Source organism: Oreochromis aureus, linkage group 8 (genome assembly GCF_013358895.1).
Source record: "Oreochromis aureus strain Israel breed Guangdong linkage group 8, ZZ_aureus, whole genome shotgun sequence".
In the NCBI taxonomy this organism is placed as follows: Eukaryota; Metazoa; Chordata; class Actinopteri; order Cichliformes; family Cichlidae; genus Oreochromis; species Oreochromis aureus.
Window position 1 is genome coordinate 7,230,001 of NC_052949.1, and position 27,945 is coordinate 7,257,945.

The 27,945-nt window shown below is 40.0% G+C and overlaps 1 protein-coding gene across 1 annotated transcript; it reads right to left on the reverse strand.

Annotated features, from left to right (window-relative positions):
• Window positions 1–1,697: 1,697 nt before the first annotated feature.
• scn4aa (sodium channel, voltage-gated, type IV, alpha, a) lies at window positions 1,698–27,902 on the reverse strand. The gene is made up of 27 exons (XM_039616845.1): window positions 27,564–27,902; window positions 16,216–16,519; window positions 15,902–16,020; window positions 15,732–15,821; window positions 15,521–15,649; window positions 14,950–15,041; window positions 14,525–14,815; window positions 14,354–14,417; window positions 14,045–14,186; window positions 13,727–13,924; window positions 11,836–12,006; window positions 11,591–11,720; window positions 10,871–11,109; window positions 10,609–10,782; window positions 10,145–10,501; window positions 7,378–7,860; window positions 6,736–6,777; window positions 6,536–6,659; window positions 6,265–6,419; window positions 5,977–6,150; window positions 5,764–5,886; window positions 4,378–4,659; window positions 4,240–4,293; window positions 3,882–4,019; window positions 3,617–3,721; window positions 3,113–3,383; window positions 1,698–3,015 (listed from the first exon to the last, which is right to left on the reverse strand). Exons 2-27 carry the CDS (start codon window positions 16,468–16,470, stop codon window positions 1,724–1,726), a joined length of 5,694 nt encoding a protein of 1,897 aa, XP_039472779.1. The 5' UTR covers window positions 16,471–16,519; window positions 27,564–27,902; the 3' UTR covers window positions 1,698–1,723.
• Window positions 27,903–27,945: the final 43 nt, after the last annotated feature.

Consider the following 27,945-nt stretch of genomic DNA (forward strand, 5'->3'; position numbering starts at 1 on the left):
ATGAGTCTTTTCCTGTCCTCTGTGAAGTCTGTCATTTGTAATGTCTTTGTGTTCACGTTGTCAAGCTTGTTGTCTTGTCTACGTTCTGTTGTTTCCTGTTTTACTTTGAAGGGTCCGTGTTCCATGTTCAGTGTGTTTAGTTGTACTTCCCCTGTTGCATTCAGATTCATTTGTGTCAGCTCATTATCCCCAGGTGTTTCCACTTCCCTCATTATTATTATTATTATTATCCTGTGTATTTAGGTCCTCTGTCGTTCTCTGTTCAGTGTCGGGTTATCTGATTGTCTAGCATCATAGACTTCAAGTCACAGGATTATTTTCAAGCGTTGATTCATGTTCATGTTTTTCATCATAATTTTTGCAATACATCTGTTCTGATTCATGTTCACATCCCCTGTCATATTTTTCATGTTATTGTTAGCTTATCTCAATTTAGGTTTTGCCTTTGTTTTTGTTTCTGTTTTTTTTTGTTTGTTTGTTTGTTTGTTTTCTTCCCACTAGAAATTTACCATAAAACAGATTCTAGTCCACAGTAATGTTTCAGCCTACAATAAAGTCTAGCATATTTTCATTGGATAATAAAGGCTAAAATAAATATTAGATCTTGTATTTCTGTTAAACTGAAAGAAATCATATTTTACTGTTTCATTATTTTTGAATTGTGCATTAAATCACAATTTTCCTTGACCAATTGTGTTAATGTTTATGTTTCTATGAGGGAAAGTCAATATATATTGAGGGGTGTACGACAAGGTATGTTCAGACTTCAACCAGAGTTTTTAGTGTCACTAATGTGGCCCTCTTTTAACCCGGATAGGTTAGGTATAATTAGCTGTAAGTGTTGTGTTTTCAAAAGTTCTTTTAATGAAATATGATTCTGAGCTGAGAGGATATTATTTTAATACCAGCTGAGCCATAGACTATTATTAGCCTTATACCCCAATCTAATTGCAACAGCGCAAACTTCAAGCTTCGCATTGCCACGAGAATTAGCACACGTTAATTTGATGATGCATGAAATGTATATATATGATTTCATGTTTATTCCTTCATTATCGTTCATCAATATCATGATGAAATATAGTTTGAAGTTTCAGACCTCCTATGTGTAACTGACGAGAACGGTAAAACACATATATTCACATGTGGATTTACAACATTAGCAGTTTTCTGGTGTGTTCTTCTCATCACATTTGTTATTTTTGTTTGATTTTGCTGTAAGAATTGTTATGTGATTTATAACCCTCCTGTTCCTCCCTACTGAAGGAAGGCAATTTGTTTATTTTGTGCAGAAGAAGAGTTAGACAAGGCATCAAATCTCCCTGAGCCTGAAACAGAAAACTGGGGTTAACAGAGAAAGTTGGTAACCACCACTTGTGAACCACCACCAACAACTGAACTCCCTAAAACTGAACCTTTAGGTTTTGTCAAGGTAGTTAACGCACACTTTTGCACACAAAAACCCTGTTATTTTGAACCTGCTTGGCAGTACACACTTCAGTTTCACTTTCAATACCCGAGAAAATTAAATATAGCAAGAAAAAAAGAGGAATAGATTCTTAAGTTTAGGGATAAAAACTGAAACATCAGTTAGCCTCTTCTTTATCTAGAGTTAAAAAGCATATCAGCGACACTTATACATTAACAAGAACAGTTTCCATCACTGGTAAAAAAAAAAAAAAAAAATAGAGGGAAGACATAAATAATTATATTATGCAGTTTACTATACAACTGACTCTCTCAGGTTTGCTTGTAGAGTCAAGAGGTGTTGGTTGGGGGCAGAATGCAATAAAACCTCACTAGTGACTTCTACAGGAACAACAACAATATTTTGCTCAGGGGTTTCTGGACAGCACCGTGCATCTCTGTAATGTGACAGTGCCTCAGGATTAGAGGGCTGTTGTCTTGCCAAAGTTTCTAAAGCAGCTTGCTCCATTTCCTCAGCAAGCTCTGCATTACTCCCATAGAGAACCCCTAACCTTCGTGCAAGCAACCCTTCTTTTTCTGGTGGATCGTCACCTTCTTTCTTTCTCCCCATCTTCTTAGATCGATGCATAAAAGCTGCATGGCATAAGCAGCGCCTCAGAAGATGGCTGCGGTAAGCCCTCTGAATAACCACAGCAGCTCTCTGCTCTTCTTTGTGGCGCACCGTTGTGATAACTGGTGCAAAGGTGTCTTTGCTATCCTTAAATTTTTCCTCAGTGCTATTCCGTATTGCTTCCATCTCCACTGTGTCTCCCAAGATCAACTGAGTGACAGCCATCAACACATCCAAGTAGTGGATCTTATCTCCAGCAACCAAGGGGAGATCCATTTCAATCAGTTGGAACAGGTTGGGTTTGGCAACCTTCAGTGGCTCCTGCAAGGTATCGCAAAAATCTGAGAGCTGGCTATACTCAATAAACTGAGTTCCATCAATGTCAAATTTCTCCCATGTCTCATTGAACATCTCAAAGTCGTCCTCGCAGAGTGGATCACTGCTTTCCTCCTGTGCCACATTGAAGTTCTCCAAGATGATCGCGATATACATGTTGACCACCACCAAGAATGAGACGATGATGTAACTGCAGAAGAACATCATGCCCATGCCAGGGCTTCCACAATTGCCCTTTACATTCGTGCCAGGATGCTCAAAATCTGGATCACAGTCTGGAGGCTCCCGGTTCAGCATCGGAAGTAGAAGTCCATCCCAGCCTGCAGATGTTGTAATCTGGAACAAGCAGATAATACTTCCTCCAAATGTTTCAAAATTAAATATATCATCAATCCCAGCCTCCTTTTTGACATAGGCAAAGTTTGACATCCCAAATATAGAGAAAATGAACATATTGAGGAAGAGTAGGAGACCAATATTGAATAGAGCAGGTAGGGACATCATCAGGGCAAATAGAAGCGTCCGAATGCCCTTAGCTCCTTTAATAAGACGTAGAATCCTGCCTATCCTGGCCAGTCTGATCACCCTGAAAAGAGTTGGTGACACAAAGTACTTCTCAATTAGGTCTGAGAGCATCGTACCTGGAAGAAAACACACAGAAAAGCAACAATGTATCAATATATCTGCCAGACCAAATTAGCAATTCACAGCTGTACTTTTAAATCATTAATTACCCACCAGCTATTGACAAGATGACCACGACAAAATCAAAAATGTTCCATCCATTGGTGAAGTAGTACTGCCGCAGGGCAAAGACCTTCAACACACACTCTCCAGTGAAGACCACAATGAAAGCCACATTTAGCTTAAAGAGGAAATCCTCCTTCTCTGCACTTTGGTCATCTGTTTCCACCATCATGGACACCATATTGAGGCAAATGAGGACCATAATGAAGATGTCAAAGAATTGTTGACTGATGAAGTCAAACACTATGCCCTGGATTAGGTTCTGTAAAGGAGAGGAAGTAAATCGAGAGCAGTGAGGAACAGAAATACAAATCCAGGAAAGTCATTTGGCTCATCTGTTAACACAAGTAGTGTGCAGAAAAGGTGAACATGCATGCCGACGTGAAGCATCATTACTTCTGATGATGTCATTCATACATGCAAGTTTTCCAGTCTTGGACTGAACAACGTAACGCATTGCTAATACAGAAAACTAAAATAATCATAATGTCTTACCGTTGGACGAGGAATTGGCTTCTGTGGCTTCTTGGAACCAAGTTTCTTCATGGCTTCATAGTACTTTTTCTGTTCATCAGTCATAAAGATGTCTTCATCTCCAAAGTGCGGAAAAAGCAGAATTCAAACGTAATTATAGGAATTTAAATAATGTCACAAGTCTATGTGGTTTAAAGTTATAAAATTGTACACTTGAAATTAAGAAAGAAAACACTCAATGCTTTTGCACAGGCACTATTTCAGATGAACAAAGTCTTATACTTATCTTTTTCTTTTGCTGACTAAAGTTGTCAATAATGACACCAATGAAGAGGTTAAGTGTGAAGAAAGCGCCAAAGATAATGAAGATGACAAAGTACATGTACATGTAGAGGTTGATTTCGTAGGATGGTTGCTCTTCAACCTAAGCAGAAAAAATACAGGTGAATAAATGCCTAATCATTATCATTTGCTCAGGTACAGGTTACAAGGTTTTCTTCATTTGATTTTAGAATGTAGGGTTGCAATGCATACATGCACTTCTAAGGAAATAATTGTAATTGGATTCATAGTAGTGATGTATTGCCCCAGATGAGGATTCCTTTATGCAATGCACCAGAACTTCAAAGATACGAAATGATTACCTCTCTTGAGTCAACAGCAGCATACATGATGTCCATCCAACCTTTAAAAGTTGCCTGCAGTCAGTGAAAACATTCATTTAAAATATGTATCAGTAAATATGACTACTAATTTTCTTTAACTCAAACAAAACACCTCACCACTTGAAGCAAGGACAGGTAGCCTTGTCCAACGTTGTCATAGTTTACTTTCATGTTGACCCAGCGGGCGTCCTGTGTCACTTCTTTGATGGCCATGCAGTCGCTCCGGTTATTGACTTCAGTGATGGGGAAAAGCTCCTCCGATGTGGTGTTGATGCAGCGGTAGAACTTCCCAGCAAACAAATTAACTCCCATGATGCTGAAGATGAGCCAAAAAATCAGACACACGAGTAGCACGTTGAAGATGGAGGGAATTGCTCCAACAAGAGCGTTTACCACCACCTGCCCCACAAGACAAGACTCTGTTTAGAATTTTGCAATAGATATTCAGATTTATTCAATAATTTATTCAGCTGTAAGACCTGAAGTACTGTGCAAAGGCACCCCACATTTCTCTATAATTTGTTAACAAGATGGGAAGTATGTGGAGCAATTTATTGAAAGGTGCAAATATTCATGAGAGCACAGTATGTAAGTCACAAACAGAGTTTTTAGAACCCTAACAAGATTTCAAGGCAATATTTGGCATTGCCACCTATTTTCTATATTGTAGTCTGAGCTTTCTTAGGCAAGTTTCATTTTACTTCCTTTAAGGAGTCCTCTGGTGTAGTTCTCCAGGCTTCTTGACATCCAAATCTGTTCTTTAAATTCTGGGTGCCTTTTGTTTCGTTCTCTACCAAAATGATCCCAGAGTGCATGTCATTTTTTATAGACTCAGCTTAAGAAAGGGGAACATTATGTGCTTTTGCAACAGGCTGCTAGAAACAAAGTGCTTAAAGATACAATTAAAATTGGTTCTTGGCTAAACTGTTATGTGCTGACACACAATACTGATCCTTTGAGTTGGATACCTCTTTTATGCTTGAATGATTCATAGGTCAATCTTAGGTGACTTAACAAACAAATAAACAAAAATAAAAGGAAAGATAAGGTTGGGTACAAGAACCTCACCGAAAATGAGTGAAAAAGCAGCTAATGTCCAAAGAAAAGCTTTGAAAGATCTACAGAAACAAAGGAAAACTTGCTCAAAAATACTTTAAAATAACAAGAATGTCTGACTCCTTGGAAAGGAAAAAAAAAAAAAGAAAGAAATGAGTGGTGGCTCAAGACCTTTGCACAGGGCTACAACAATAATCTTACTCTACTACTTAGTTAGTCAACTGACTCGGGGAAACTCACCTCAGTCACCTCTGTTACAGCAGCTGTGGTTTAAGCATGCATTCAACAAACACAGATGGACAAAAGCCAGGCAAATTAGTAGAAGAGTGCATCAAACATGACAGGTTTGCATCTTCTAAATCAGTGTTAACCATTCAAAATATTATAATGTTAACATTAAGTATTACAAATTCCCTATGAAACAAGCATTAGCAGCCAATAACTTACCCTCATCCCTTCAAATCTTGATAGAGCTCGAAGAGGCCTTAGTGCTCTGAGGGTTCTGAGGGATTTGATTGGCCCAAGGTCAGAGTAGCCCATCCAGTTGGCAACTAAACTAATCAGGGAAATCTGTAGCAGAATCAAAACATTTCCCATTCAAGTGCTATCACAAAACCTTTCTGGCATAGGAGATGTATTATCACATTCAGTGAAACTTACATCTACAATGAAAAAGTCTAGCCAACACCAGGCATTGGTGAAATAGGTCTTGAAGCCATATGCAACCCATTTAAGGAGCATCTCGATGACAAAGATGTAGCTGAAAATCTTGTCAGCATACTCCAGAATTATTTTGATCGTTCGGCGCTTTTCTATGTATATATCTTCAAAAGCCTGCCAAAAGAAAACATTATCTACCTAGATATGTGTCATGACAGGATCAGTGTCTTAACGCTATCATAAAAAGGTCATCGTTTCTAAATTTGTTGCTGTTATGGCAACACTCACAAGAGCTCCACTGCTGAGGAGGATCATAAAGATTATGAAGGTTTCAAACCAATCATGCTCCACAATAGTGAAGCAGGTCTTGCGGAGGTTCCACCATTTTTTGCCTTTGTCTTGGGTGATGTCCACCATCAGACATGGCCAGCGCCTCACACAGTCTGAGAAAAGTGGAAAGGTTTACGATTACCTCATAATGTCAGATTACAGAATGGGTACTGAAAAAGACTTTTGTGTCTTTTTTGTTTTGTTTATTTAATAAAATTGTTGTTCATACTGTCAGTGAAGCACGCCTCTGGCTCCAGTGGCTCTGGCTCTTCTATTTCCGGTTCAGGCTCAGGTGGTTGATAGTCCGCTGTGCTGCATACTGAAGAATCCTCATCATTCCGAGCACCCATCAGCTAGACAAGAATCACAATTAAAGTTCAGATGCACATGCATTATGCAATCACACAGATGAAAATACTGTTAACTCACTTTGATATTTCCTGGGATACTAATTTGATCTTTCACATTTTCCTGAAACAGCAGACGAACAGAAAACAAACTTTATTAAGTGTTCATAGCAGTGTGAGAAACATCCAGCACACAAGTTTATTTTCCCAAAAATGCATTATGGGAATCCTGGGAGCACACACAAATCCCTTTGAGGTTACGTCAGGAACAGCATCCGGTATAATTTCATTTATTTATTTACAGAAAAAATGTAAATAGTTTTTGATCTGCATCAGAATAATTATTTTCTTTGCTGCCTTATATCCAACAATTACAAAAAAATTCTTGTGATAGTTAGGATTTATTTTAATGTTTGGCAAATTTCCAAATACAAAGTTCCAATACATGTTTAAGCCATGTCACCAGCTTATTAACCAAAGTCTAATTTTACTTATGCTGGATATATATTTCCTTATGAATTGAATTTTAGCTGCAAATTTGAAAACAAAAAAGTGAAGTTGGACTCTTAAATGAATAAATGAATGAATGAATTAACCAATACAATTTATCTTTGGTGGTCAAGAGCTGTTAAAATGTTATTTTGAGATGAATAATAGATCAAAAGATGTCAATTATTTGAAATAAACTGTATAAGACTTTGGGTTAGGACAGAAGTTTTCTTACGGTATTCTGTTGGCTATGTCCCTCATCTAAACTCTCAGAGTGATTATCATCATTGGAATCACTGGTTTCATCTTCATCATCCTCATTGTCCTCTCCCAGATTTTCAGAGTCTGACTCTCCCTGGGCAATTGGCACACTAAGACTAAACTCTCCAGCCACAATAAATCCAGAAGGCCGGCCTTCAACTAGGCAATCTGATATCCCATCTGGCAGTTTCAAAGTCTGACCGGTGTCCAAATGGTTCATTTCAATTCCTTCCGTTTTAGGGTCGACGTCATCAGCAGGGCCCTCGTCAGGCTCCTTGGGCTTTCTGCCAAGAGTCCGCAAGACAGTTTGAATGATGAATGCTTTAAACCAGTCGATGAACCGTGTGATCCTGCCAATGGCAATCTGGAGATTGTTCATCTCTCCGTCATCTTCTCCTGCAGAAAGGTTGTCTCCACTGAACGAGCTGAGCAGTAAGGCCAAAAAGAGGTTCAGCACCTGAGTTCAAAGAGTAATGAAGGTAATCATGAATACGCATCATACGTACAGCCCATATTTCACACATAGAATTAACAGCTTCTTATTGTTCATTTTGTTTAGTGAAAATAAATATTTAACAGTCGAAGTGATGCCTAAAGAAGTGAGAATTAGGATCATTACTCGACTGCAAAACAGTCATCAAGCTTATATCCAGTGATCAGTGAGTAAAACTGTACTAACTTTGATAAACTAAACACAAAAGTTTGGAATAGCTCAAGCAGACATCATATACCATATTGTTCCTGTGACGTCACATCAATAAATATTATGTTGTCTGCCTCCTGTCTCAGATGCAGCTATCTTTAGTTACTCAAACATGTTATTCGATTTCGCGGCTTCTATTTCCCAGGTTTAGCAGGAGATCATGGTTACATGGACTAGTGGGACTGCTCATCTCGCTTATTCCAGTGTCAGAGATGTCAATAAGAAAATAAAGCTGATGGACAGGATGAGCTGCACAAAAACCAAACCCGACAATGAAAGATCGGAAATGGATTTGATGATCTTTGATGAGTGGAAAAATAACTGTGGTAGAGGTTATAGTGTTTTTTCAGGGTCATGTTCTCCTGCAATATAATTCAGGTGATTTGTCAGTAGTTTCAAATTCCATTAGCTTTGTCCGGTAACCTGATGAAGTGAGACATTTCTTCCTTGTCTTAGAGGAATAGTGTGGCCTATAGGAAATGTACCTAGTCGATTTCTTGCTGCAAAATAGATTAAAATAAAAACAAAAAATCTAAACATTTAAAACTCATTACTTTTGGTTTTATCTGAAGGCACAGCCAGCAGCTTGAGCTGATGTTATATTATTATTTGTTTAAGTTTTAATAAAAACTGTGCATAAAAGCTAGTGGTGATTTCATGCTCATTTAACCAGAGAAAATACTCTGTGTGATTCTCAGTTCAAAATAAGCCCCTCCCTCTGAGCCAAGTTTATTCTAATTGGCTGCCCATCTCACACAGAATGATCGTCCCCCACTCTAACAGTAATGTATAACATAAAATAAAAACATAATAAGTCCCCTTTAAATCTTCTCTGCTCCATATGCTGTGGTGTTGATGGCTCAATATGATTACTTCTACATCAATTAGAGTTCAATCTGCTATCAAATGACTTCTCCTTTACACCCAGACGCCCTGCCACCTGAGCTGTGCTCGCTCAGCTGTCCGTGTTTGTTCCATCAGTGGCAGCATGCTTACTTGAGCCGGATCTTAGCGCATACTCAAGGTCAAAACCACTGTTTGGTAGCTTAAGTCATTTGATTTAAATAGAAACCCCCTCCCATGAACCTTGTAAGTATATTATTTGCCTCATTATTAGAGAAAAAAAGTGTACATTTATGTGTTAAGTAAGCATGCTCAGGTTTAACAGTGGGTAAGTAAGAGTTTAAGATCCAAGAAGCCTCAACAATTTTGGCACAGTGTGTCTAACACAATACTTCAAACCTTGATGATGAGCCATTTCCTTTTCATTTCTATGAATAACCTGACAGGAAATGGATTTGGCTCTAGTCATTAAATATGATGCTGAAATGATGTCTGACAGTGATCGTCTGTATGGCCTTGTTTCGTGAGGCCAAGATAAAAAGGTCAGGGGGCAGCGTTTTCATGCTGCAGACACTCAGAATTCTTCAGAAAGCATTACAAACCCTGAAGCCTCATCACGAAAACTGAGTCAGACTCTGCATTAAAAGGTTTGTACAGCTCAATCAGTTCAAAGGCTGTTCTGTTAAATTGTATATGTTGGACTGAAACAATCTCCTGGGAAATAAATGTCACTCTGACACATGTCATCCATCTAGACCCCCAGTTGAGCAATGAGTCCAATCAAACAACAAAAACTGCTCAGGAGCAGCTTGAGGAACATGAAAAATCTCAAAACACCCGTGAGAGGTGCCGTAACAAGCCTGATCCATGGATACTATGCATCAACCCACAGAACCCAGAGGATCTGAAGTCTCGTACCACAGGGGTGAGGAGGTCAGGTGATCCTGCACTGATGGGTCAAAATTTTCTTGACTGCACGACGGGGGCATGCACAATATAAGAGAGTTGGTTTTAATCTTTTGGCTGATCAGCGTAAACAGTTTTTTCCTCCAGCTCCAACAAAAAAAGTTTCGCAAGTTTTTCCTTAACATACTCAAATATTTACCTCACAATCTTCTAGATGGATCACTGAAAAAACTAAAACTTTCTTTCTTCAATCTTCAGTCTGAAGATAGCATGCAGTTGTTGGACTCACCACTAGATTTCCAATGACCATGACCAACATGAAGACAACTAAACACATCCCAGTTCCGGCAACCTCCATGCAGTCCCACATAGTCTCGATCCACTCCCCGCACAGGATGCGAAACACGATGAGAAATGAGTGGAAGAAGTCGTTCATATGCCAGCGCGGCAATTCACAGTCCAAGGAGATCTTGCACACACAGTCTTTGTAGTTCTTGCCAAAGAGCTGCATGCCCACGACGGCGAAAATGAAGACAATGATGGCCAGCACCAAAGTCAGGTTTCCTAAAGCCCCTACTGAGTTACCAATGATCTTGATGAGCATGTTGAGAGTGGGCCAGGACTTTGCCAGTTTGAAAACTCGAAGCTGTCACCAAACGTGGGACAAAAATAAATAAAGACATTTAATAATAGCAGAGCAGGTAATTCCACTGTGTTAAACTGATGCAAAGAAATTCAATCAGTGTGTCTCACCAGACGGAATGACCTGAGGACTGACAGACCCTGAACATTTGCCAGCCCCAACTCCACCAGACTGAGTGTGACAATGATGCTGTCGAATATGTTCCAGCCAACTTGAAAGTAGTAGTAGGGATCCATAGCAATAAGCTTGAAGACCATTTCTGCTGTGAAAATACCTGTAAAAACCTTTTAAAAAAAAAAGATAAATGTTTTTTTCACCCCTAAAATCTGAGCAATGTCTTTAAAGTATTTTAAAATGTTAGGCGGCACATACCAGATTCCCCACAGACAGCATATAGTCAAACTCCGGGGTCATGGGGTAGTGCTCCATGGCCATGAAGAGGGTGTTGAGCACAATGCAGATAGTGATAGCCAGGTCAACAAAAGGGTCCATCACAACAAAGTATACCCACTTTTTAAAGACCACCCAGGGGGCACAGCAGTCCCACTTCAGGAAAAGGTCAGCAAATTTGTACCAGCCAGGTGGGCATGGCCTCTGAGCCTCCTCCAACTCTAGAGAAAGAGGCAGAAAACAAAAGGTAATATTAAACCTCACTTAAGCTTAAACCTTTAACCTAAAGTTCAAGTCTTGTTGCTTCAGGTTATAGCTGTGCTGAAATAGACCTAGCTTAACACCATGTTTGACAGAAATCTCTGCTACACACAATATTTTTAGCCTCGTTATGATAAGCTCAAAACAACTCCACTGTATCGGCCTTGGATAAATTAATGAACAATGTTAACAACTGCTTGATAATCTTAGGAATTATTGCTCACACCAGAGCACCTAATGCTAAGCCTTGTGTATTTCTTCTTCACCCCCAGTGGCACCTGACACTTCCAGATGCCTAGATTTCTCCACGCAGTATAAAAAAACATTACCCTGAAATAGAGGTTATGTTGTTGTGTCCTCAGCTTACGTTAATCAAAGCTAAACAACATATCCTTCATTTTGTTAGTGTGATATCAATATTGTGTGTGTTTGGTGGTGTACCTTCCATGGCAGCTGCAGTGAGCACAGTCAGAGCACTAGCAGTTCTCTCTGTCATGCATGGTTCGTCCAGTTGAAGCATGCTGTGAACGGAGCCCAGTGACTTCTCTCTGCATTCATAATCCATGGCAGACTGTAAAATAGTTTGAGAATTTCTCAAAACACATAAGTCAAGGTATGGAATTGCAGATGGACAAGGCAAAGGTTTTTAAAAACACTCATACAAGGCTCCACTAACTATAACTTACCTCTTTCATGGTAGGTGCTCTGATAATAAGACGTGGAACAATTCTCCCATTGCAATCTTTGACAATTTCATCACGGTCGAGGCTCTGTTCATCATCTGCCAAATCGGACCCAGTATGATGGCTGAGCGAGTTCTTGCTGGTTAGAGTGCCTTGGCTACCGAGCATCTTAGCCTGATTGGCAGAAGATAAGTCATTCAGTACGATGCCTCTGTTATTGCATTGGACAGTTTATAAAACCCTTTAAAACATGGCTCGTCTGTAATTTTACAGTATAAAATATTACTTTATTATAATTTAGTACTGAATAGGTGACATTCCATGTCCCATCTGCCAGTCTTGGTAGCCAGGGATCGGTCCATCAGGGCCTCCACTCCTGGCCACCACCCAGCTCACAATGCACCCGACCCCTACGGTGCCTCCTGCAGGAGGTGGTCCTGCAGGAAGATGGGCCATGTCCCTTTTTCAGGCTATGCCCGGCCGGGCCCCATGGACCAAGGTTTGGCCACTAGACGCTCACCCTCGGGCAAACTCTCTGGACCTGGCTCCAGAGTGGGGCCCTGGTAACCCTATCCCGGGCAGGGTGACCTGTTCCCTAGGTGTTCTTCTCATAGGGGTCTTCTGAATTGCTCTTTGTCTGGTCCCTCACCCAGGACCAATTTGCTATGAGAGACCCTACCAGGGGGCAGAAGCCCCTGGACAACACAGCCCCTGGGAGCCCTGGGACACAAAACCCCCTACACCAAGATAAGGTAGCGATTCCCTACCCTCAGCTATGGTCACGAGCTGTGGGTAGTGACTGAAAGAACGAGATCGCGGATACAAGCGGCAGAAATGGGCTTCCTCCGAAGGGTGGCTGGCCTCTCCCTTTGAGATAGGGTGAGAAGTTCAGCCATCGGGGAGGAGGTCAGACTAGAGCCACATCGAAAGGAGCCAGCTGAGGTGGTTCGGGCATCTGACAAGGATGCCTCCTGGGCGCCTCCTGGGTGAGGAGTTCCAGGCATGTCCCACGGGGAGGAGGCCCCAGGGCAGACCCAGGAAACACTGGAGAGATTATATCTCTCGGCTGGCCTGGGAACGCCTTAGTGTTCCCCCGGACAAGCTGGAGGAGGTGGCTGGGGAGAGCGAGGTCTGGGCTTCTCTGCTTAGGCTGCTGCCCCCGCAGCCCAACCCCGATTAAGCAGAAGAAGGTGGAAGGATGGATGGATAGTACTGAATAAAAAAAAGAAAACAAAGTTTTTACTATGAGCCATAACATGTAAAAAAACAATACTGGGATTTTGGCCAAAAGGCTTCAAGGTGAGACTAGTTTTGACTTGTAATAATGCTCTAAATGGCTGAACACATGGACAGCATGAGAAGTTATTGTAAAGTAATATAAATTTGGCAATGAGTCAGGGATTGCTGGGACACTAAATCCAAATAGCTGTGGTTAAAAGTGGTTGTTGTGGCACATATTTTGTGTCTTATACACTTTGCATCTTCAGTTTTATTTTGAATTTGATCCAGGCAAAGACCAACTTCTTCCAGTCATCGAGGAGGAATTTAGTGTTAATCAGTGCATTTTTCAGGAAGGAAAAAGCACCATGTCACAAGGCAAAGTAATAATAGTTTGAATCTATGACCAAGAGTCTCCCTAGATCACATCCCTTGAAGAGCATCCAGTGCCAGAAAGAACTGCGTATAAAGAAGGAGGTTCAACACTGTAAATACTGTCTCTGTGTATAAGTTTGATTTATTTGCCAATAATAGTCTTTGAAACTTATGAAATGCTTTTGATTGTTTTTGGAAAAAAATTATAAATCAAGCAAATGAAACACAAATTTGTTGGCCATTTGTTTTAATCAGTTTTTGAACTAATTCTGATTCAGTGTAACAGGCCGGTGCAAGTTACCTGCTCTTGATTCTTGACTTGCTCTAGTAGCCGCTGGAACTCCTCCTCTTTTTCAATGGCCTCTTGCCGAGTTGCCTGATTCTGTTCGTCATAAGCCATGGCTACCACAGCCAGGATAAGATTGATGAGGTAGAAGGAGCCCAGAAAGATAACGACTACAAAGAACATCATGTATGTCCTACCAGCTGCCCTCATGATCTGTTTTAAGAACAGAAAAGAAGCTACGAGAACTAAGGACAAATTTCTTCTCAATACATTTTTAAAATTAAAGCATTAGAAAGCATAAACTGTAATGGATCAAATGAAAGTAGAGCCAACCAGCTGGAAAAGGTTCTCCCAGTAGTCCTGGGTCATGAGCCTGAAGAGGGCAAGGAAGGCCCAGCCAAAAGAATCAAAGCTGGTGTAGCCAAAGTTTGGGTTCCTCCCAGCCTTCATGCATGTGTATCCTTCGGGGCACTTCCTGTCAGCAGAGAAGAAAAGTTATCCAACTACATCTGGACTCCCAGGCTCCAAATCACACTTGCAACCTTTCTAAAACTTCAATTAAGGCTCATGTCTGCACTGAAACTCCCCTACCCCAAATAAAAGATAAAATTAGCACTGTAGCATCTTTGTGGTGATACGCACCCAGCATCGGAGCTGTTTCCACAAATCAGAGCATCTTGGCTGCCTTCCAGAAAGTAGTGATTCTCTAAAATCAAAGAAAAAAAGAAATTGGAAAAGCTACACCTTTACACCTCTGTGGACAACACTGACTTAAAATTACAGACAAAAACTTAGAGATGAGATGAAAAATACCTGAGTTTTCAATATATGCTGTGAAATTGAAGGTGCTGTTGGTATATGTATCATTGAAACCAGTTGTGTTGTTAAAGTCCACTGTGTTATTGAATGAAGAGGTGGCGTTAAAGATTTCAAACATGGTGTCATTTGTTTGGATGGGCCATCGCACACATTTCTGTCGCAGGTTTCCCATAAAAAGCTGAAGACCGACGAGTGCAAAAACCGCAAGGGCGAAGACTGTCAGAATCATCACGTCCCCCATTTTCTTCACTGACTGGATCAAAGCAGCTACAATTGTTTTCAAACCTGACAAAACACAATTGATACATGAGTGGTATATATTTGGAAGTCGAATATCTCAAAAACCAGTAAAAATAATGTATCATTACTGTACTGAGTGCAGTTAAACTATTAGTGTTATATTAAAATAGAAAGCATACCAGGAATCACAGTAATTGTTTTAAGGGCTCGAAGAACACGAAACGTCCTCAGAGCAGACACATTGCCGAGGTCAACGAACTCAGTGACGTAACTGGGAAAAGGCACAAGCATATCAAGGAAATGGTTTCCATGCCACCCCGATGTAAGCAGAGGTCTCACCATAAACCGTAAAAATAAAACAAAAATATTGGCGGTGGCCAGCGGTACTCTGTGTTTGTGTGTTTCAGATTTTTCATATATACACCTATGGTAATTTGAAAATCCTAGGTGACTTCCTTCTTGAATTATCACATTCACAAACTTGGGTATCTATGTTGCCCACCCACCCGGCAAGGTGACGACAATACCCCATCAGAATTTTACAGCTGAGGTGTAAAAAGGGAACCACACTAGCAGCTAATAACACAGGTATACTGTATGGGATGTTCTGATGCAATGAAGCAAATGGATATCTTTTACTAAAACCCAATGTCTTTGTTGGATAACCTTCAGTGGCTTTATTGCACCAGCAAAAAGGGTGTTCCTACTGTCATTTAAGTCATTTAAATAAACATACAAGCAGATACTTACGCCATGCTGATCACCATGAAATCCAGCCAATTCCATGGATCTCGAAGGAATGTAAAAGATCCAACACAGAAACCTCGAGACAACACTTTAACTGTTGCCTCAAAGGTATAAATACCAGTAAAAACATACCTGGAAAGGAATTAATCAGAATTAATTATCAAAAATACTGTGTGAGGTGTGACGTGTGAATAATCAGTGATGAGCTACTTACTCAACAGTTTTACTCCATACTGGTGGGTTGCTCATCGTCATGAACACACAATTCGATAGAATTGTAATCATGATGAACATGCTAAATAATTTAAGTCAGCATTAAGGAAGCGTACAAGAATACTGTCATACCATTCAAACTAAAATACACTCAATAAATCAAAAGGATATGAATGTATGAGAATTTTGATGGCTCCTCTCCTAACCAAACTAAAGGGGCTCAGAATGTAGCACGCCGGTTCTGCGTTGAACCTGAAGATCGTGTTTCCTTTGGTGATCACAATGAATGTCTGAAAAACACAAAATTATCTACAAAGTTTATAATTTTTTGCACAAAAAACAACATTTCAATGAATTCTCTAGGAGACCCTGCATGGAGCTGCAATGTCACATTTTAAGATACAGTCAAGTTTATTAGAGCCTGAGTGTGCAATGTGTTTGTGTGCTTCAGCAGAGCTTTTTCTTCCATGTGTGCTCATACTGACTTTCTGTGTTTCATAGAAGGGGTCTATGTCCTCCAGGGGTGTGTTGAGCAGCTCTGGTGGAGGGTCCCCATAGATCATGGGCAGACCCTTGCCTGCCTCCAGATCAGCATTCGGGGTTGCTGGTTCTTCCTCGTCATCAGCCTTTACTTCTGCTGCTTTTTTCCTTTCCTCCTTGAGCCTCTTGATCTTCGCCAGTGATTCCCGAGTAAAGGGGCGAAACGCATCGGTGCCTGGGGGAGGAAGCAGCGGCGCCATCTTTGCATTGCGAAGGGATACCGCCTTGCCGGGGTTTCCCTAGAAGGAGCTGGAGGGAGGACAGTGAGTGAACAGAGAGAATATAAAACAACCATGTTTTTTTAAATAGGTCCGGGTGTCACATGCAGATAGGACATACAAAAACCTTCAAGACAAAGCAACTCAAAACATGAGCTTTACAAATTTACATAACCGGTATAACATTGCCTTTTCTAACTAACAATATGCATCAGGTGCCCAGGTGAACTCTTGTTTATCTTGACTGTTGTGCATCTTTTTTGTTGAAAATTGCCCAGTTTTTCTATGACATTCTTGGGTCTGACTTCTTGTCCTCCTCGGCTGCTCTGTGCAGCTTGTGCAGTGCTATTTTAAGTGTCACTGAGCAGAGAGCCACTTCAAGGATGCTTCTAAAACTCATTCAGGTGGAACTTAAAAAGCAGTCTTGAGTGGTTGCAATCAGCTCAAGCAGCCTCATCAGATCCACAATGTGATGCAGATGTAAACAATAACTAAAGGTTAAAGGTTGACTGAAACCTCATTGTGTAGTTTAACAGTCTTGTGATTTATAAAACTGCTTCTCTGCCTGCTACTTTACAAACATGTATAGCAAACAGCAGTTTTATAACATGTATAATGTTTAAAATGTAATAACCTTAAAAAAAGATTTATGAACACTTGTTGCAACTTTACGATAACCTTCAAAATGATGGTTTACAAACCAATTATGGACCAAATACACCAGTAAACATTATGAGTTGTTGTTTAATTGACTGGTTGACTTTTACTGTTAACTTAAAATTTACCATTTATTGTGTTACCTGTTTTGGATATTTACCAAATACCACTGTTCTCATAGGGGGAAGAAATCACAGTTTTGTTCTCTGATAAGCTTTTCATGGACTAATTTTTGCAGAGAAACTTTTTACTCATGCTTGAATAAAGGGGAGAGGGCATGAGATTTTATAATGGGAGAAAGAACTTGTTTGGACAAATGTTTGGACTTTTCACAACATTTACTGATACACTCAGTGCCAAATGTAACTCAAATAACTCATTATAACCAAGGTATGCAGAACACCACCTCCAAACACACAACATATCAAACCTTTAAGCAGATGGGCTACAGTGGTGGCACTCAGCTAAGAACAGAAAACTTGGGCTATAATTAACACAAAAAACTGCATAAAAAAAGACTGGAAATATGCCGCCTGGTCTAAGCATTCTTGATTTGTGCTGCAATGGACATGAAAGCATGGATCCATCCTGGCTTGTATCAATAATTCAGGCTGGTGATGGTGGTGTAAAAGTGTGGGGGATATTTTCTTCGTCCACTTTGGGCCCCTCAATGGCAGGAAAGCATTGTTTAAAGTATTGCTGCTGTCTAAGTCCAATCTTTTACAGCAACAGTAAATGGATGGATTGCTACTTATATTGCAGCTTTCTACTCAGAATAAGACCTCCAGGAGTTTTGTATTACATGCCTCATTCACCCATTAGCACACTGTGCTTTTATGTATACCTAAGCACTTTTACCTAACATTCACTCACTCACAAGCCAATGGATGCAACTCAGGGATCTGAGGGGATCAATCCACCAACCTTCTAATTGGTAGATAAACCACTCTTCCCCCTGAGCCCTAGCCGCAGTTGCCCCAGCTGTTTGCCCACCCTCTGATGACTACTTACAGCAGGAGAGTGTGCCATGTCACAGAGCTCAAATCATTTCAAACTAGTTTCTTGAACATGACAATAAGTTCTAAAATAGCATCCTCAGTCACTAGATCTCAATCCAACAGAGCACCTTTGGGATATGGTGAAACAGGAGATTCATTCATGCATGAGCAGCCAACAAATCTGCATCAACTGTGTGATGCGGTCACTTCAATTTGGACCACAATCACTGAGAAAGGTTTTCAGCATGCCTTTGGATCCATGGCATGAAGAACTGAGGTGGTTCTGAAGGCAAAAAGGGGGTTCAACCCAGAACTAGCAAAGGTATATCTAGGCTGTGTACATTTTACTGACAAAGATAGGAAATGGCTGGACCTTTGCTAAAGCACATAAACCTATGATGATCTGAAGCCAAATGTAAACACACCCTGCATTTCTCTACATATGTCCTAAATACAATTAATTAATTATAGGATAATCCATAAAACTGGTTACAGAGATCATACAAATACACTATTCTTAAAATCAAAAATTCTAAAATTCACAGATCTGGTTCATTTTCTCACTGCACAAATTATGTATAAAGCAATAAATAACCTGCTTCCTGACAATATTCTAAAACTGTTTTCTAAAAGGGAACGGGGATACAATTTGAGGGGGGAATTAAATTTAAAACATCCTTGTATCCGTACAACATTAAAAAGTTTTTGCATCTCTGTGTGTGGAGTGAAGCTGTGGAACAGACTAAGTAAAGATATGAAGCAATCTCCGAGCATGGCGCAGTTTAAAAAGCGGTTTAAGGATATGGTTTTTACAGGGTACAGGGAGGAGGTAGAGATTTGATAGGGTGTTCTTGTCCAATATTTTCATGTGTGTGCGGGTGCACGGGTATGTTGGTATGGGTATATATATCTGTAGGTTGTGTATCCTTTGAGGTGTTACTGGGGTTATTGAAAATGTGTATATGTGTGTATGTGTATATAAGTATGTATGGATAGATAGAAACATATATGTATATATATATAAAAAAATTAATAATAATAAAAATAAATAAATAAAAAATACACATAACATATAATGTAATTGCAAGGAGGTATTTCTGTAGTCTATTGATTACTAGATAGTGGAAAGGGGGTGGGATTAAATAAGCTTATGATTCTTCCTGCTCCTTTTTGAACATGAAAGTTATTTGTAGTTGTGGTTGCTCGTTTTCCTTTTGTTTTGCTTTGTTTATTTGTCTCTTTTTATTCTATGTTTTTGTACTTTTTCAACATGTTCAAAATAAAGATTCAATCAATCAATCAATCAATAGGTCTTAGTTGCTCTAATGTGTGTCCAAACACCTCACCCTCTCTCATTTCTGCCCTCTACCTTCTGCTTTACATCTTCAGCCCACCACTGCCCCCTCACCTCACCATCCCCGCCCACCACTGCACCACAGGCAGTTAAAAGTGACCATATGGTAGCAAAATGACTAGACAGACTTAGGACAGGGTCCTGGACTTTCCCACCACTCTAAAGACACCGTGACATTAGTTGTCTACATCGGATTACTTATTACCTTAGCAGGCGCTTCACATCAGGTCCAAGTAGCATTTGCTTACATCCTTTGATGTGTTTAGCAGCCAGAGGAGATCACTTTTGTCTGGAGGAGCTAAAGTTAGCTCCCACTGTGCTGGACATGATAATGTATTAAATGAAATATATGTCTCTATATGACTAATGAATAAGATGAATAACATCAGCATCCTACAGAATAAATAAACATTTCCCCTTAGGAATTTGCCCAAGAACAACAATATTAATATACAGTTATTTTAGCTTTGATATGCTAATTTCAAGGAGGAAAACAAAGCATAACTAGAGGTGAGCCTTAAACTGAAAAGAATAACTAATACAATCTGAGAAACACACTGTCTACAAGTCAAGTACCAAAAGTTTGGATTTTCTTAAATAAAGACTGCACAAGAAGGAATGACATAACACCAAATCACCAAAACAGGCAAAGAAGACTGTAAAAAGAAAAAGGTTCTTGACTTCACACACATAAGTCAACATGATGCCATAAACAGACTGATGCACTGATCACAGACGTGAACGTGCAGTTATACTTGCTTGAACCACTTCACTCGAACATAAAATTCTGCATTTACACACATGTGAAGACATGCACACTCTCGCACAGATACGGTGGCTGCCCAGCTGCTACAGGCAATCAAGACGGAGCGTCGTGTTACAGAAGTCCGATGACTCTGCTCATTCCTTCCTGGCTGAGTCTTTGCCCTGCGCCTCACATCTCTCCGATAAACAGGACAGCCTGCCAACTTATCTTGCCAGGCTTCTTCTCTCTACCTTCTATTAAACCCAGGGCCCCCAAATATACAGTAAGCTTCCACGTCTGCACCCTTACCAAACCCACCCACTATCCCGCCGCATGGCATTTGAGACTCTCGTTCTTTCATTCAGTCATTACCATCTTTACCCTATCACTCATCAAACTCATTACCCTATCACCATCTTTGCTCCTAATCACAACACAACACAAACCAGACTATAACTCTGTGGTCCCCTGAAACAATACCAATAAATTGGTCTGCATGTCCTTTATTTATGACCACTTACCTATAAAACCAGGCTATTTCAGTTGGACAGATCTGCACCTACCCAGTAATCCCTTCACACCCCCTTCTCAGCGCCAGTTTCCTCTCTCATCATCCTGTTTCAAAACCCCCGTTTTGGACCCCGAGGGCCCTGCTGCTCGCGACCCTAAAATACACGTCGTGAGATGGATGGATGTGTTTCTACGTGGCTTATGGGGAACATTTCCTGATTGCATTACATCACGCTATAACTTGCTCAAGCCAGGAAATGTCCTTTTTTAAAAAAAAAAAAGCTAGGTCCTTTAATATCAAAAAAAGTCTTCATGAGTTGGTTGTTCCCTCATAAGTTAGGTAAGTAATACGTTTCGGCACCATTTTTTTGAAACTGCAAATATCGGTGTGGAAAGAGCCAGCACTGAAAGAGCCTGCGATATTCTGTATCAGCCAAAGGATGATATCTTACTCCTCCTCGATAAACCACCTTCATAAATAAAATCCTGTCTAATTTTGAGTTTAAGCACCAAAAAAGCATTTGGTTCACTATTTTAAATAATCAGATCCTGTACTTAAGTAAAAGTAATAATCCAAAATCACTTAGTTTTCACTAGGTCTTTAACATCAAAGTTGCTGCAGTAAAATAAGCCCCAGAACTTAATAAAAATATTTACGAGGAGCCATCTTGATGACTGTCCAAATGTTTTAATTGGTGGTTACTAATAGAAGGTTTGGTTACCTTCTGAGGGCAACCTGATAAGTAAAAGAGGTCTTGAGATGATTAATTAGAGACAGAAGCCATACAGACATTTGAAACACTTTTTTCCTTTGCTTTTTTTTTTTTTTTAAATACTGGAGACATTTTGAGTGCTTGGGCCTAAAAATAATTATTCAGTGGAACTGTTATCCCAATACAAAAACAAAATGGCTTTTTGAATTGTTAGCACTTGGTCTCATTATTTTGTTGAAATATGCAAGGCCTTCCCTGAAGAAGACTGCGTATGTTGCTCTAAAATATCTTTCAGAATTGATGGTGCCTTGCCAGATGTGCAAGCTGCCAGTTCCACAAACACCCCTATACTGTCAGAGATGCAGGTTTTAGAATACAGAGCTGATAAGAAGCCAAATGTTTCCTCTCCTCTTTAGTCCAGAGGACATGGTGTCCATGTTTTCCAAAAGGAATTTCAAGTTCTGATCTGTCAAAACCCTTGACCCTTGTCTCTTTTCACTTCTGAAAAACACTGTCTCTCTATGCTTTATACTCAGTCATGTTACTGACCCATTGCCAGTTAACCTAATTAGTTGCAAAATGTTCCTCCAGCAGCTTCTTTTTACCACCACTTATTTTTCCTGTCTTTTGTTGCCCCCATTGCAACTTTTTTGAGATGTGTTGCCATCATTAAATTTGTTTTCATGAAACAGAAAAATGTCTCAATATAAACATTTGAGACATTTATCCCATGTTCTACTGTGAATATTGGTTCCTGAGATTTGCAAATCATTACATTTTACAAAGGCTCCTCACATTTTGGGAACTGGGGTTGTTGGACTATTGACATGTTTTATGAGGTTTTGGTTTAACTGAAAAAAAAAAACAGTGTGGAGAGTAAAAGGGGATTTATTGAAATGCATTCTCGAAAGTATTAGCTATTAAAATTGACCAGAAGCTGGAACAGAAATTTGACAATAGAGATAAATCTGAGTACAAACCTAGTATGGTATTTGTGAAAAAAAAAAAAAAAAAAAAAAAAATGAAGAAGAAGAAGAAGAAGAAGAAGAAATAAATAAATAAAATAAATCCAATAGAATATAAAGTACAATATCGCCTTTAAAATATAGTTGCATTAATATTTATCATACTTTATAAGTTCTTTATCATTTCATTAAGTATAGTTCTTGAAAGGTCATTTCCTCCACTGGTTTTATCTTGAGAGTAAAACTTAAGACAGATCATCATGACCATGCCTCCATGCTGTCAGACACAGTTGGAAACTTAGGAAGAGGGAGGGAATGTTGGATTTCAGAAGCCTTCCCTGACAGTAATATATATATCACCTTGCATGTCAGTGGACGCCATGTGACCTGAGACATTCCAGCTGAGGATATAGACGGGGTAATGTAGATACTTCTTCGTTACATTAGCCGGCTGGGGAATGCAATTGCCAATATTCGCCTCCGGAAACCAACTCAGCTGGCTTTTGGCTTTTATCACAAGGGCAGGTTGAGTTCAGATGGTGATAGAGAGTGTGCTGTATACTCAGAGACAGTAAATACATTTAATTTAACCACCATTAAACAAGCACAAAATCCTCAAGTTGCTGACATAATGGGAAGAGCAATGAGATCTTGAGGGGTAAAAAATAACGCACCAGACAACCATAACAGTAGCTTGGAGTTCAAAGACAAATCTTGTGGTCACACAGCAGACATCTCAGTCCCTTCAATGCACATAATTGAGTGCTGTGTAATTATAAATGACAGCGCGACAGAGCAAACAAGGGCCTTTATTCACACATCCTTTGGCATTTGCCATCCTCCTGTTCACTTTTTTTTCTCACGAGGTCAACTTACAACACCATAGTTTGCTCTCACACTGTCACCCACCAATTACCCATATATTTCATACTCTCACAGGAAGCCACACTAACAGAAACTCCACCTGTTGCTTCTCCCTGTGGTGTTACTGTATGCTGCTACCATAGGCATAGATTTCAGGGGGGATGCGAGGTATAGAAATGTTTAAGAAGCACTATAAAGGGAAAAAAGTGCAACAGCATTACTCAGAGATAAATGCCTCCTATATAGTTCAGTGTTTATTCTTCAGTAATGGGTCTAAGCATGCAGCATCCTCAACCTCTGGGTGACTTCTTTCAATCACAGGTTGCTTGCTGGAAGCCAGCATGTTTCCAAACAATCACAGCCCGACTTAGACTAAACGCAATCACTCTGGGACAGATTGGCGAAGCTGTGCAAATAACTGCCATCTAAAGACAGACAGCTTGCCAACATATAGCTCAATTAATCTGAGTCAGTCTGTGCCAGTGAGCACAACTTGTCTGCACTGCATCTCTTTGCAATAGTAGACTTGACTCAACTGATTGCCACCTGATTAATGCACTAGCTACATAGACGAGAGCAACAACTGAGTGGTATCGAATCTGGTCCCTGTCTACAAAGTAACTCTTTCAGATCAAATTAGATCACAAGTTCAATGCACATGGTCACAGTACTTTTAGTCATGCTAAGGTCTACAGTCTATTTTCCTGTTGTTGCTGTAGCATTAAATAAGTTTATATTTGTAATCATCAACCAGTACCAAGATTTTTACTTTTTCTTTACAAGAGTCATTTCCAACATAAGTTGATGTAGAAAAGGCAGAAACGAGTGCAAATTGGCCCAAATACCACATCTAAAGTGGCTCTCGCAATGCTCAAACAAAACCAAAATGCATGGATACCAACAGACAAATCATAGCAGGGGCGTAATTTCCAGGGGGGTTAGGGGGGTTATGACCCCCTCAATAATCAGACCCAACATATATAACCCCCCCCAATAAAATTATGAATTATCTTGCATAAATAGGCTGTTGATTTTCTTCACTCATTTCAGTTATTAACAGCAAAATAGTTGCATGTTTAATCATCTGGGAATTTATTTATTTAGACCTTGACCCCCCCAATGTTCAGCACAAAGTTACGCCAATGAATCATAGCACCAAAATTAAAAATGGATGCATAACGTCAGTAATGCCCAAAGCCCTTCAAGATGATATTTTTCTTAATGCTTCAATCCCATATGTGATACAGTAGACTCAGCAGCACTGGTATTGCTAAGATGACAGCTGCTGTAATCCAAAGTATGCCCCTGTTACGACATAATGAGGAGCTGCAATGACCTAATGTAATTGCTCTGCTGCTGCTAAAAGAGACATAAATGGCTCTAGATTTTTAATCTATAATTAATATAATATAATATAATATAATATAATATAATATAATATAATATAATATAATATAATATAATATAATATAATATAATATTCTGTGGCTTTGTTTATTTTGGGTTGTTTGTGATTATTCCCAGTGTTTAGTGCTCTCTGTGCTCTCCTGTCCCACGTTTCAGGTTCCGATGTTCTGTCTCCCCAGTCTGTGTTTACGTGTCCAGAGTTGAGTCTGTGTGTTTTCTACTTTGAAGGTCCGTGTCTCTTGTCAGTGTTTCTAGTTTCACGTCCCTTGTCTTGTCTTGTCTAATTACCCCAGCTGTGTCTCCCTCCTGTTTCTCAGTCTCTGATTGTTCCTGCGTGTATATAAACCCTGTGTTTTTACCTGCTTGTTTGTTGTTTTGTCTGTGATTCAAGATTCAAGATTCTTTATTTGCCACGTGCATAGTTATACAGGCATAACACGCAGTGAAATGTGACCTGATACTCTCCTCGACTGTGCAAAGAAAAAAAGAGCGAGACAGACAGAACTTTATATACAGTGAATGAGTATATACAAAGAGGACATTATGTGCAGCAAGTGGGTGAGTTATGTACATTATATAAATAGAAATAAAATAAAATAAAATAAAACAATCTGGAAATTTACAGATTGTTGTGTTGTTTTGCCCAGTCTCCCTGTGTCGCCATTTAAAGGTTTCAAGTTTGCTTTTGTTAGTTTTTTCCAGTTTAGGTTCTGCACTTGCCATCACCACTGCTATTTGTACCATCACTGTCAAAATAAAGCTCACTCACATCAGAGGCCGTGCCTGCATCTTGGGTCCTAATTTCCACATCCACACAGCCTGCCATCGCAGCTGCGACAGCAGGAGATCACTACTGAAGCAAGCTTGTTTTAAAAAGAGCTACAATTATTACCATCATTACGGATGATTCGTTTGTGTATTTTATTTTTGTCAGGCAGGATTACTCAAAATCTTATTGATGGTATTGCATGATTCTATCTGGTTGTGGCTTTAGAAACTTTCTGACGGATTTTTTTTTTTATCATGAGGTGATAAGGCAAATTTAGACATTTCATATCACCTCAACTTACAACAACACATGAAAATGAAATAAGAAAAACTGTGAGACATCATTTTGGTGCCATCAAGAAAATATCACAAACAAATCCAGAGATAGAGGTGCAATTCATGCATTGTGAAGAGGGAATTCTCAGCATTCGTGGTGGTATGAAAGCCCTCTTCCTCTAGTCTGATACAACTTTCTAAACAGATTTCTGTGGTCTCAAACTGACCCATTTGGCCTTTGCACTCACTGAGCGGAAATCTGAGTAGATTACACGTGGAAGTGTTATGGAGAATATTCCATCCAGCTTGTGTGGGACCAGGGGGAGCTATTATCATAACCATAACACCAACAGAGACCTTAAAAAACAGACATCTATAAAGGAGCTGCCTAAGTTTGAACCATCTCACTAAATAATTTTTCAAAGACAAATAATATTTCAAAGACAAGTACACTTCATCAGGTAGCTGAATAAATTAGATCATGTTTTTTTAGAAAAATATTTACTTATCTTTAACCTTATTTCACCTTTTGAATACAGTGGAAAATACAGAGCCCTGGCCAGGCAGTCACATGGTCTTACTTGGTGAAAGTAACTCAAAACCGACACCTTCTGCGTCCAAGAACATCTGATACAAGACACACAAACACACTCAGGGAGAAGAAGCCAACAGATCTCTCCATAAAATTTCCATTTTGTCCATATGAAAAAACACAATTATATATATTTACGCCAGATATGTCAGGTCACAAGTAAGAAAGTTAGGGAAGAATGCAGAACAGAAACTAAAACTTTGTATTCTTAAATTTAAATATTAACTAAAATTATGAAAATAAAATTTAAAAATGTTTAAAAATGCCCCCTGAGGTCCCAACCCATGTTGGAATTTGCACTGATACTGCTTGGCCTCCACTGTGTAAGTCCAGCTGTTACATAAGAGCTGCAGGTGCATTGTTGGCAGCCTCTAACAGAAACACCAGCCTCCGGGTTTTTGACGCTGCTTTGCCTGCATGGAGCCAGGCTGTATGCATAGTCCTGCACCTCTGATTCGGGCAGCATGGATTAATGGACACGGCTGGGTAGGAGCATCCACAGCATCACAGTATCTTGCCCATCTGCCATGAAGACATGAGCTAAAAATACAATCCTGTCTCTGCAGGAGGAAGCGTAGTGGGGGTTTTGAGAAGGTTTCAGTGTCCACATTGGACATTACAGCCATGTGCCACATGGGAGATATTCACCTCGCAGGTGTAGAAACGGGCCTGTTGTGATGTTCACACACGCTTTCCCTGCGTTACTATTGCATAACATTGCAGTGAAATAATTTGCCACAGCTTATGTGTGCACACAAACAACCACATGCTTCCTCATACACATATTTAATAAGCTTTCGTGAAGCCATAAATCTGTCTAGCTCAATTACAGAGTATTTCTGGAACAAATCCAAAGCCTCTCTTATCAAAACACTTTTCATTTAATTTTTTTTTGATTGGCGTGAAAGTACGCAGTACCCAGCTACAGAAAACTGTGAAGGCTTCACCCCAGTCCAAATAAGAAGAGCATAAAATCAAGCGATTCTAAAGAATAGCTTAACTGCCCTCGTCTTAAAATCTGGAAGATACCAAACTTGTCCATTTAATTTCAAGTAAGGTAGCAAATGCAGCAAACTCACAACCAATGAAGACACCAAACAGCGCCAAATAATCATCAAAACCCTCCCCAAACTGCAGCCAGACAGGCAACTTTTTCCGAGTCTGAACTTCATGCAGGAGCCATCTCCAGGCTCATGGAAGTCAACAGAATGCAGGTGGTGCGTTACCTTGCACGGGAACAGAAATATTTCCACAGAATCCAAGAAAACAGAAAAATAAAACAATGTCTTCTTCCAAGTCTTACACTGAGGACGCAATTCTTCTCCTTCCAGCCCGGGGCTGCAGGGCAGCTGTTGCTGACGCAGTGTGGCGTCCTGCAGTGAAACCGGAGGAGTCGCTGCAGGTAAAATCAGACCTTTGACACTTCGGTACCGGAATCGCGTCCCGTTCCCGCACCGCTGGTCGCTCCTGAGCGCATTTCCGATAGTGAGACTCGATTACTATTATTTTGTGGCAGAGAGAAGAAAAGAACCGCGGCAGCGCAGATGAACGGAGCGCACGACGGTCTCTTCTCCCCAGCACGGACCCATGAGCGCATGACTCCTCTCA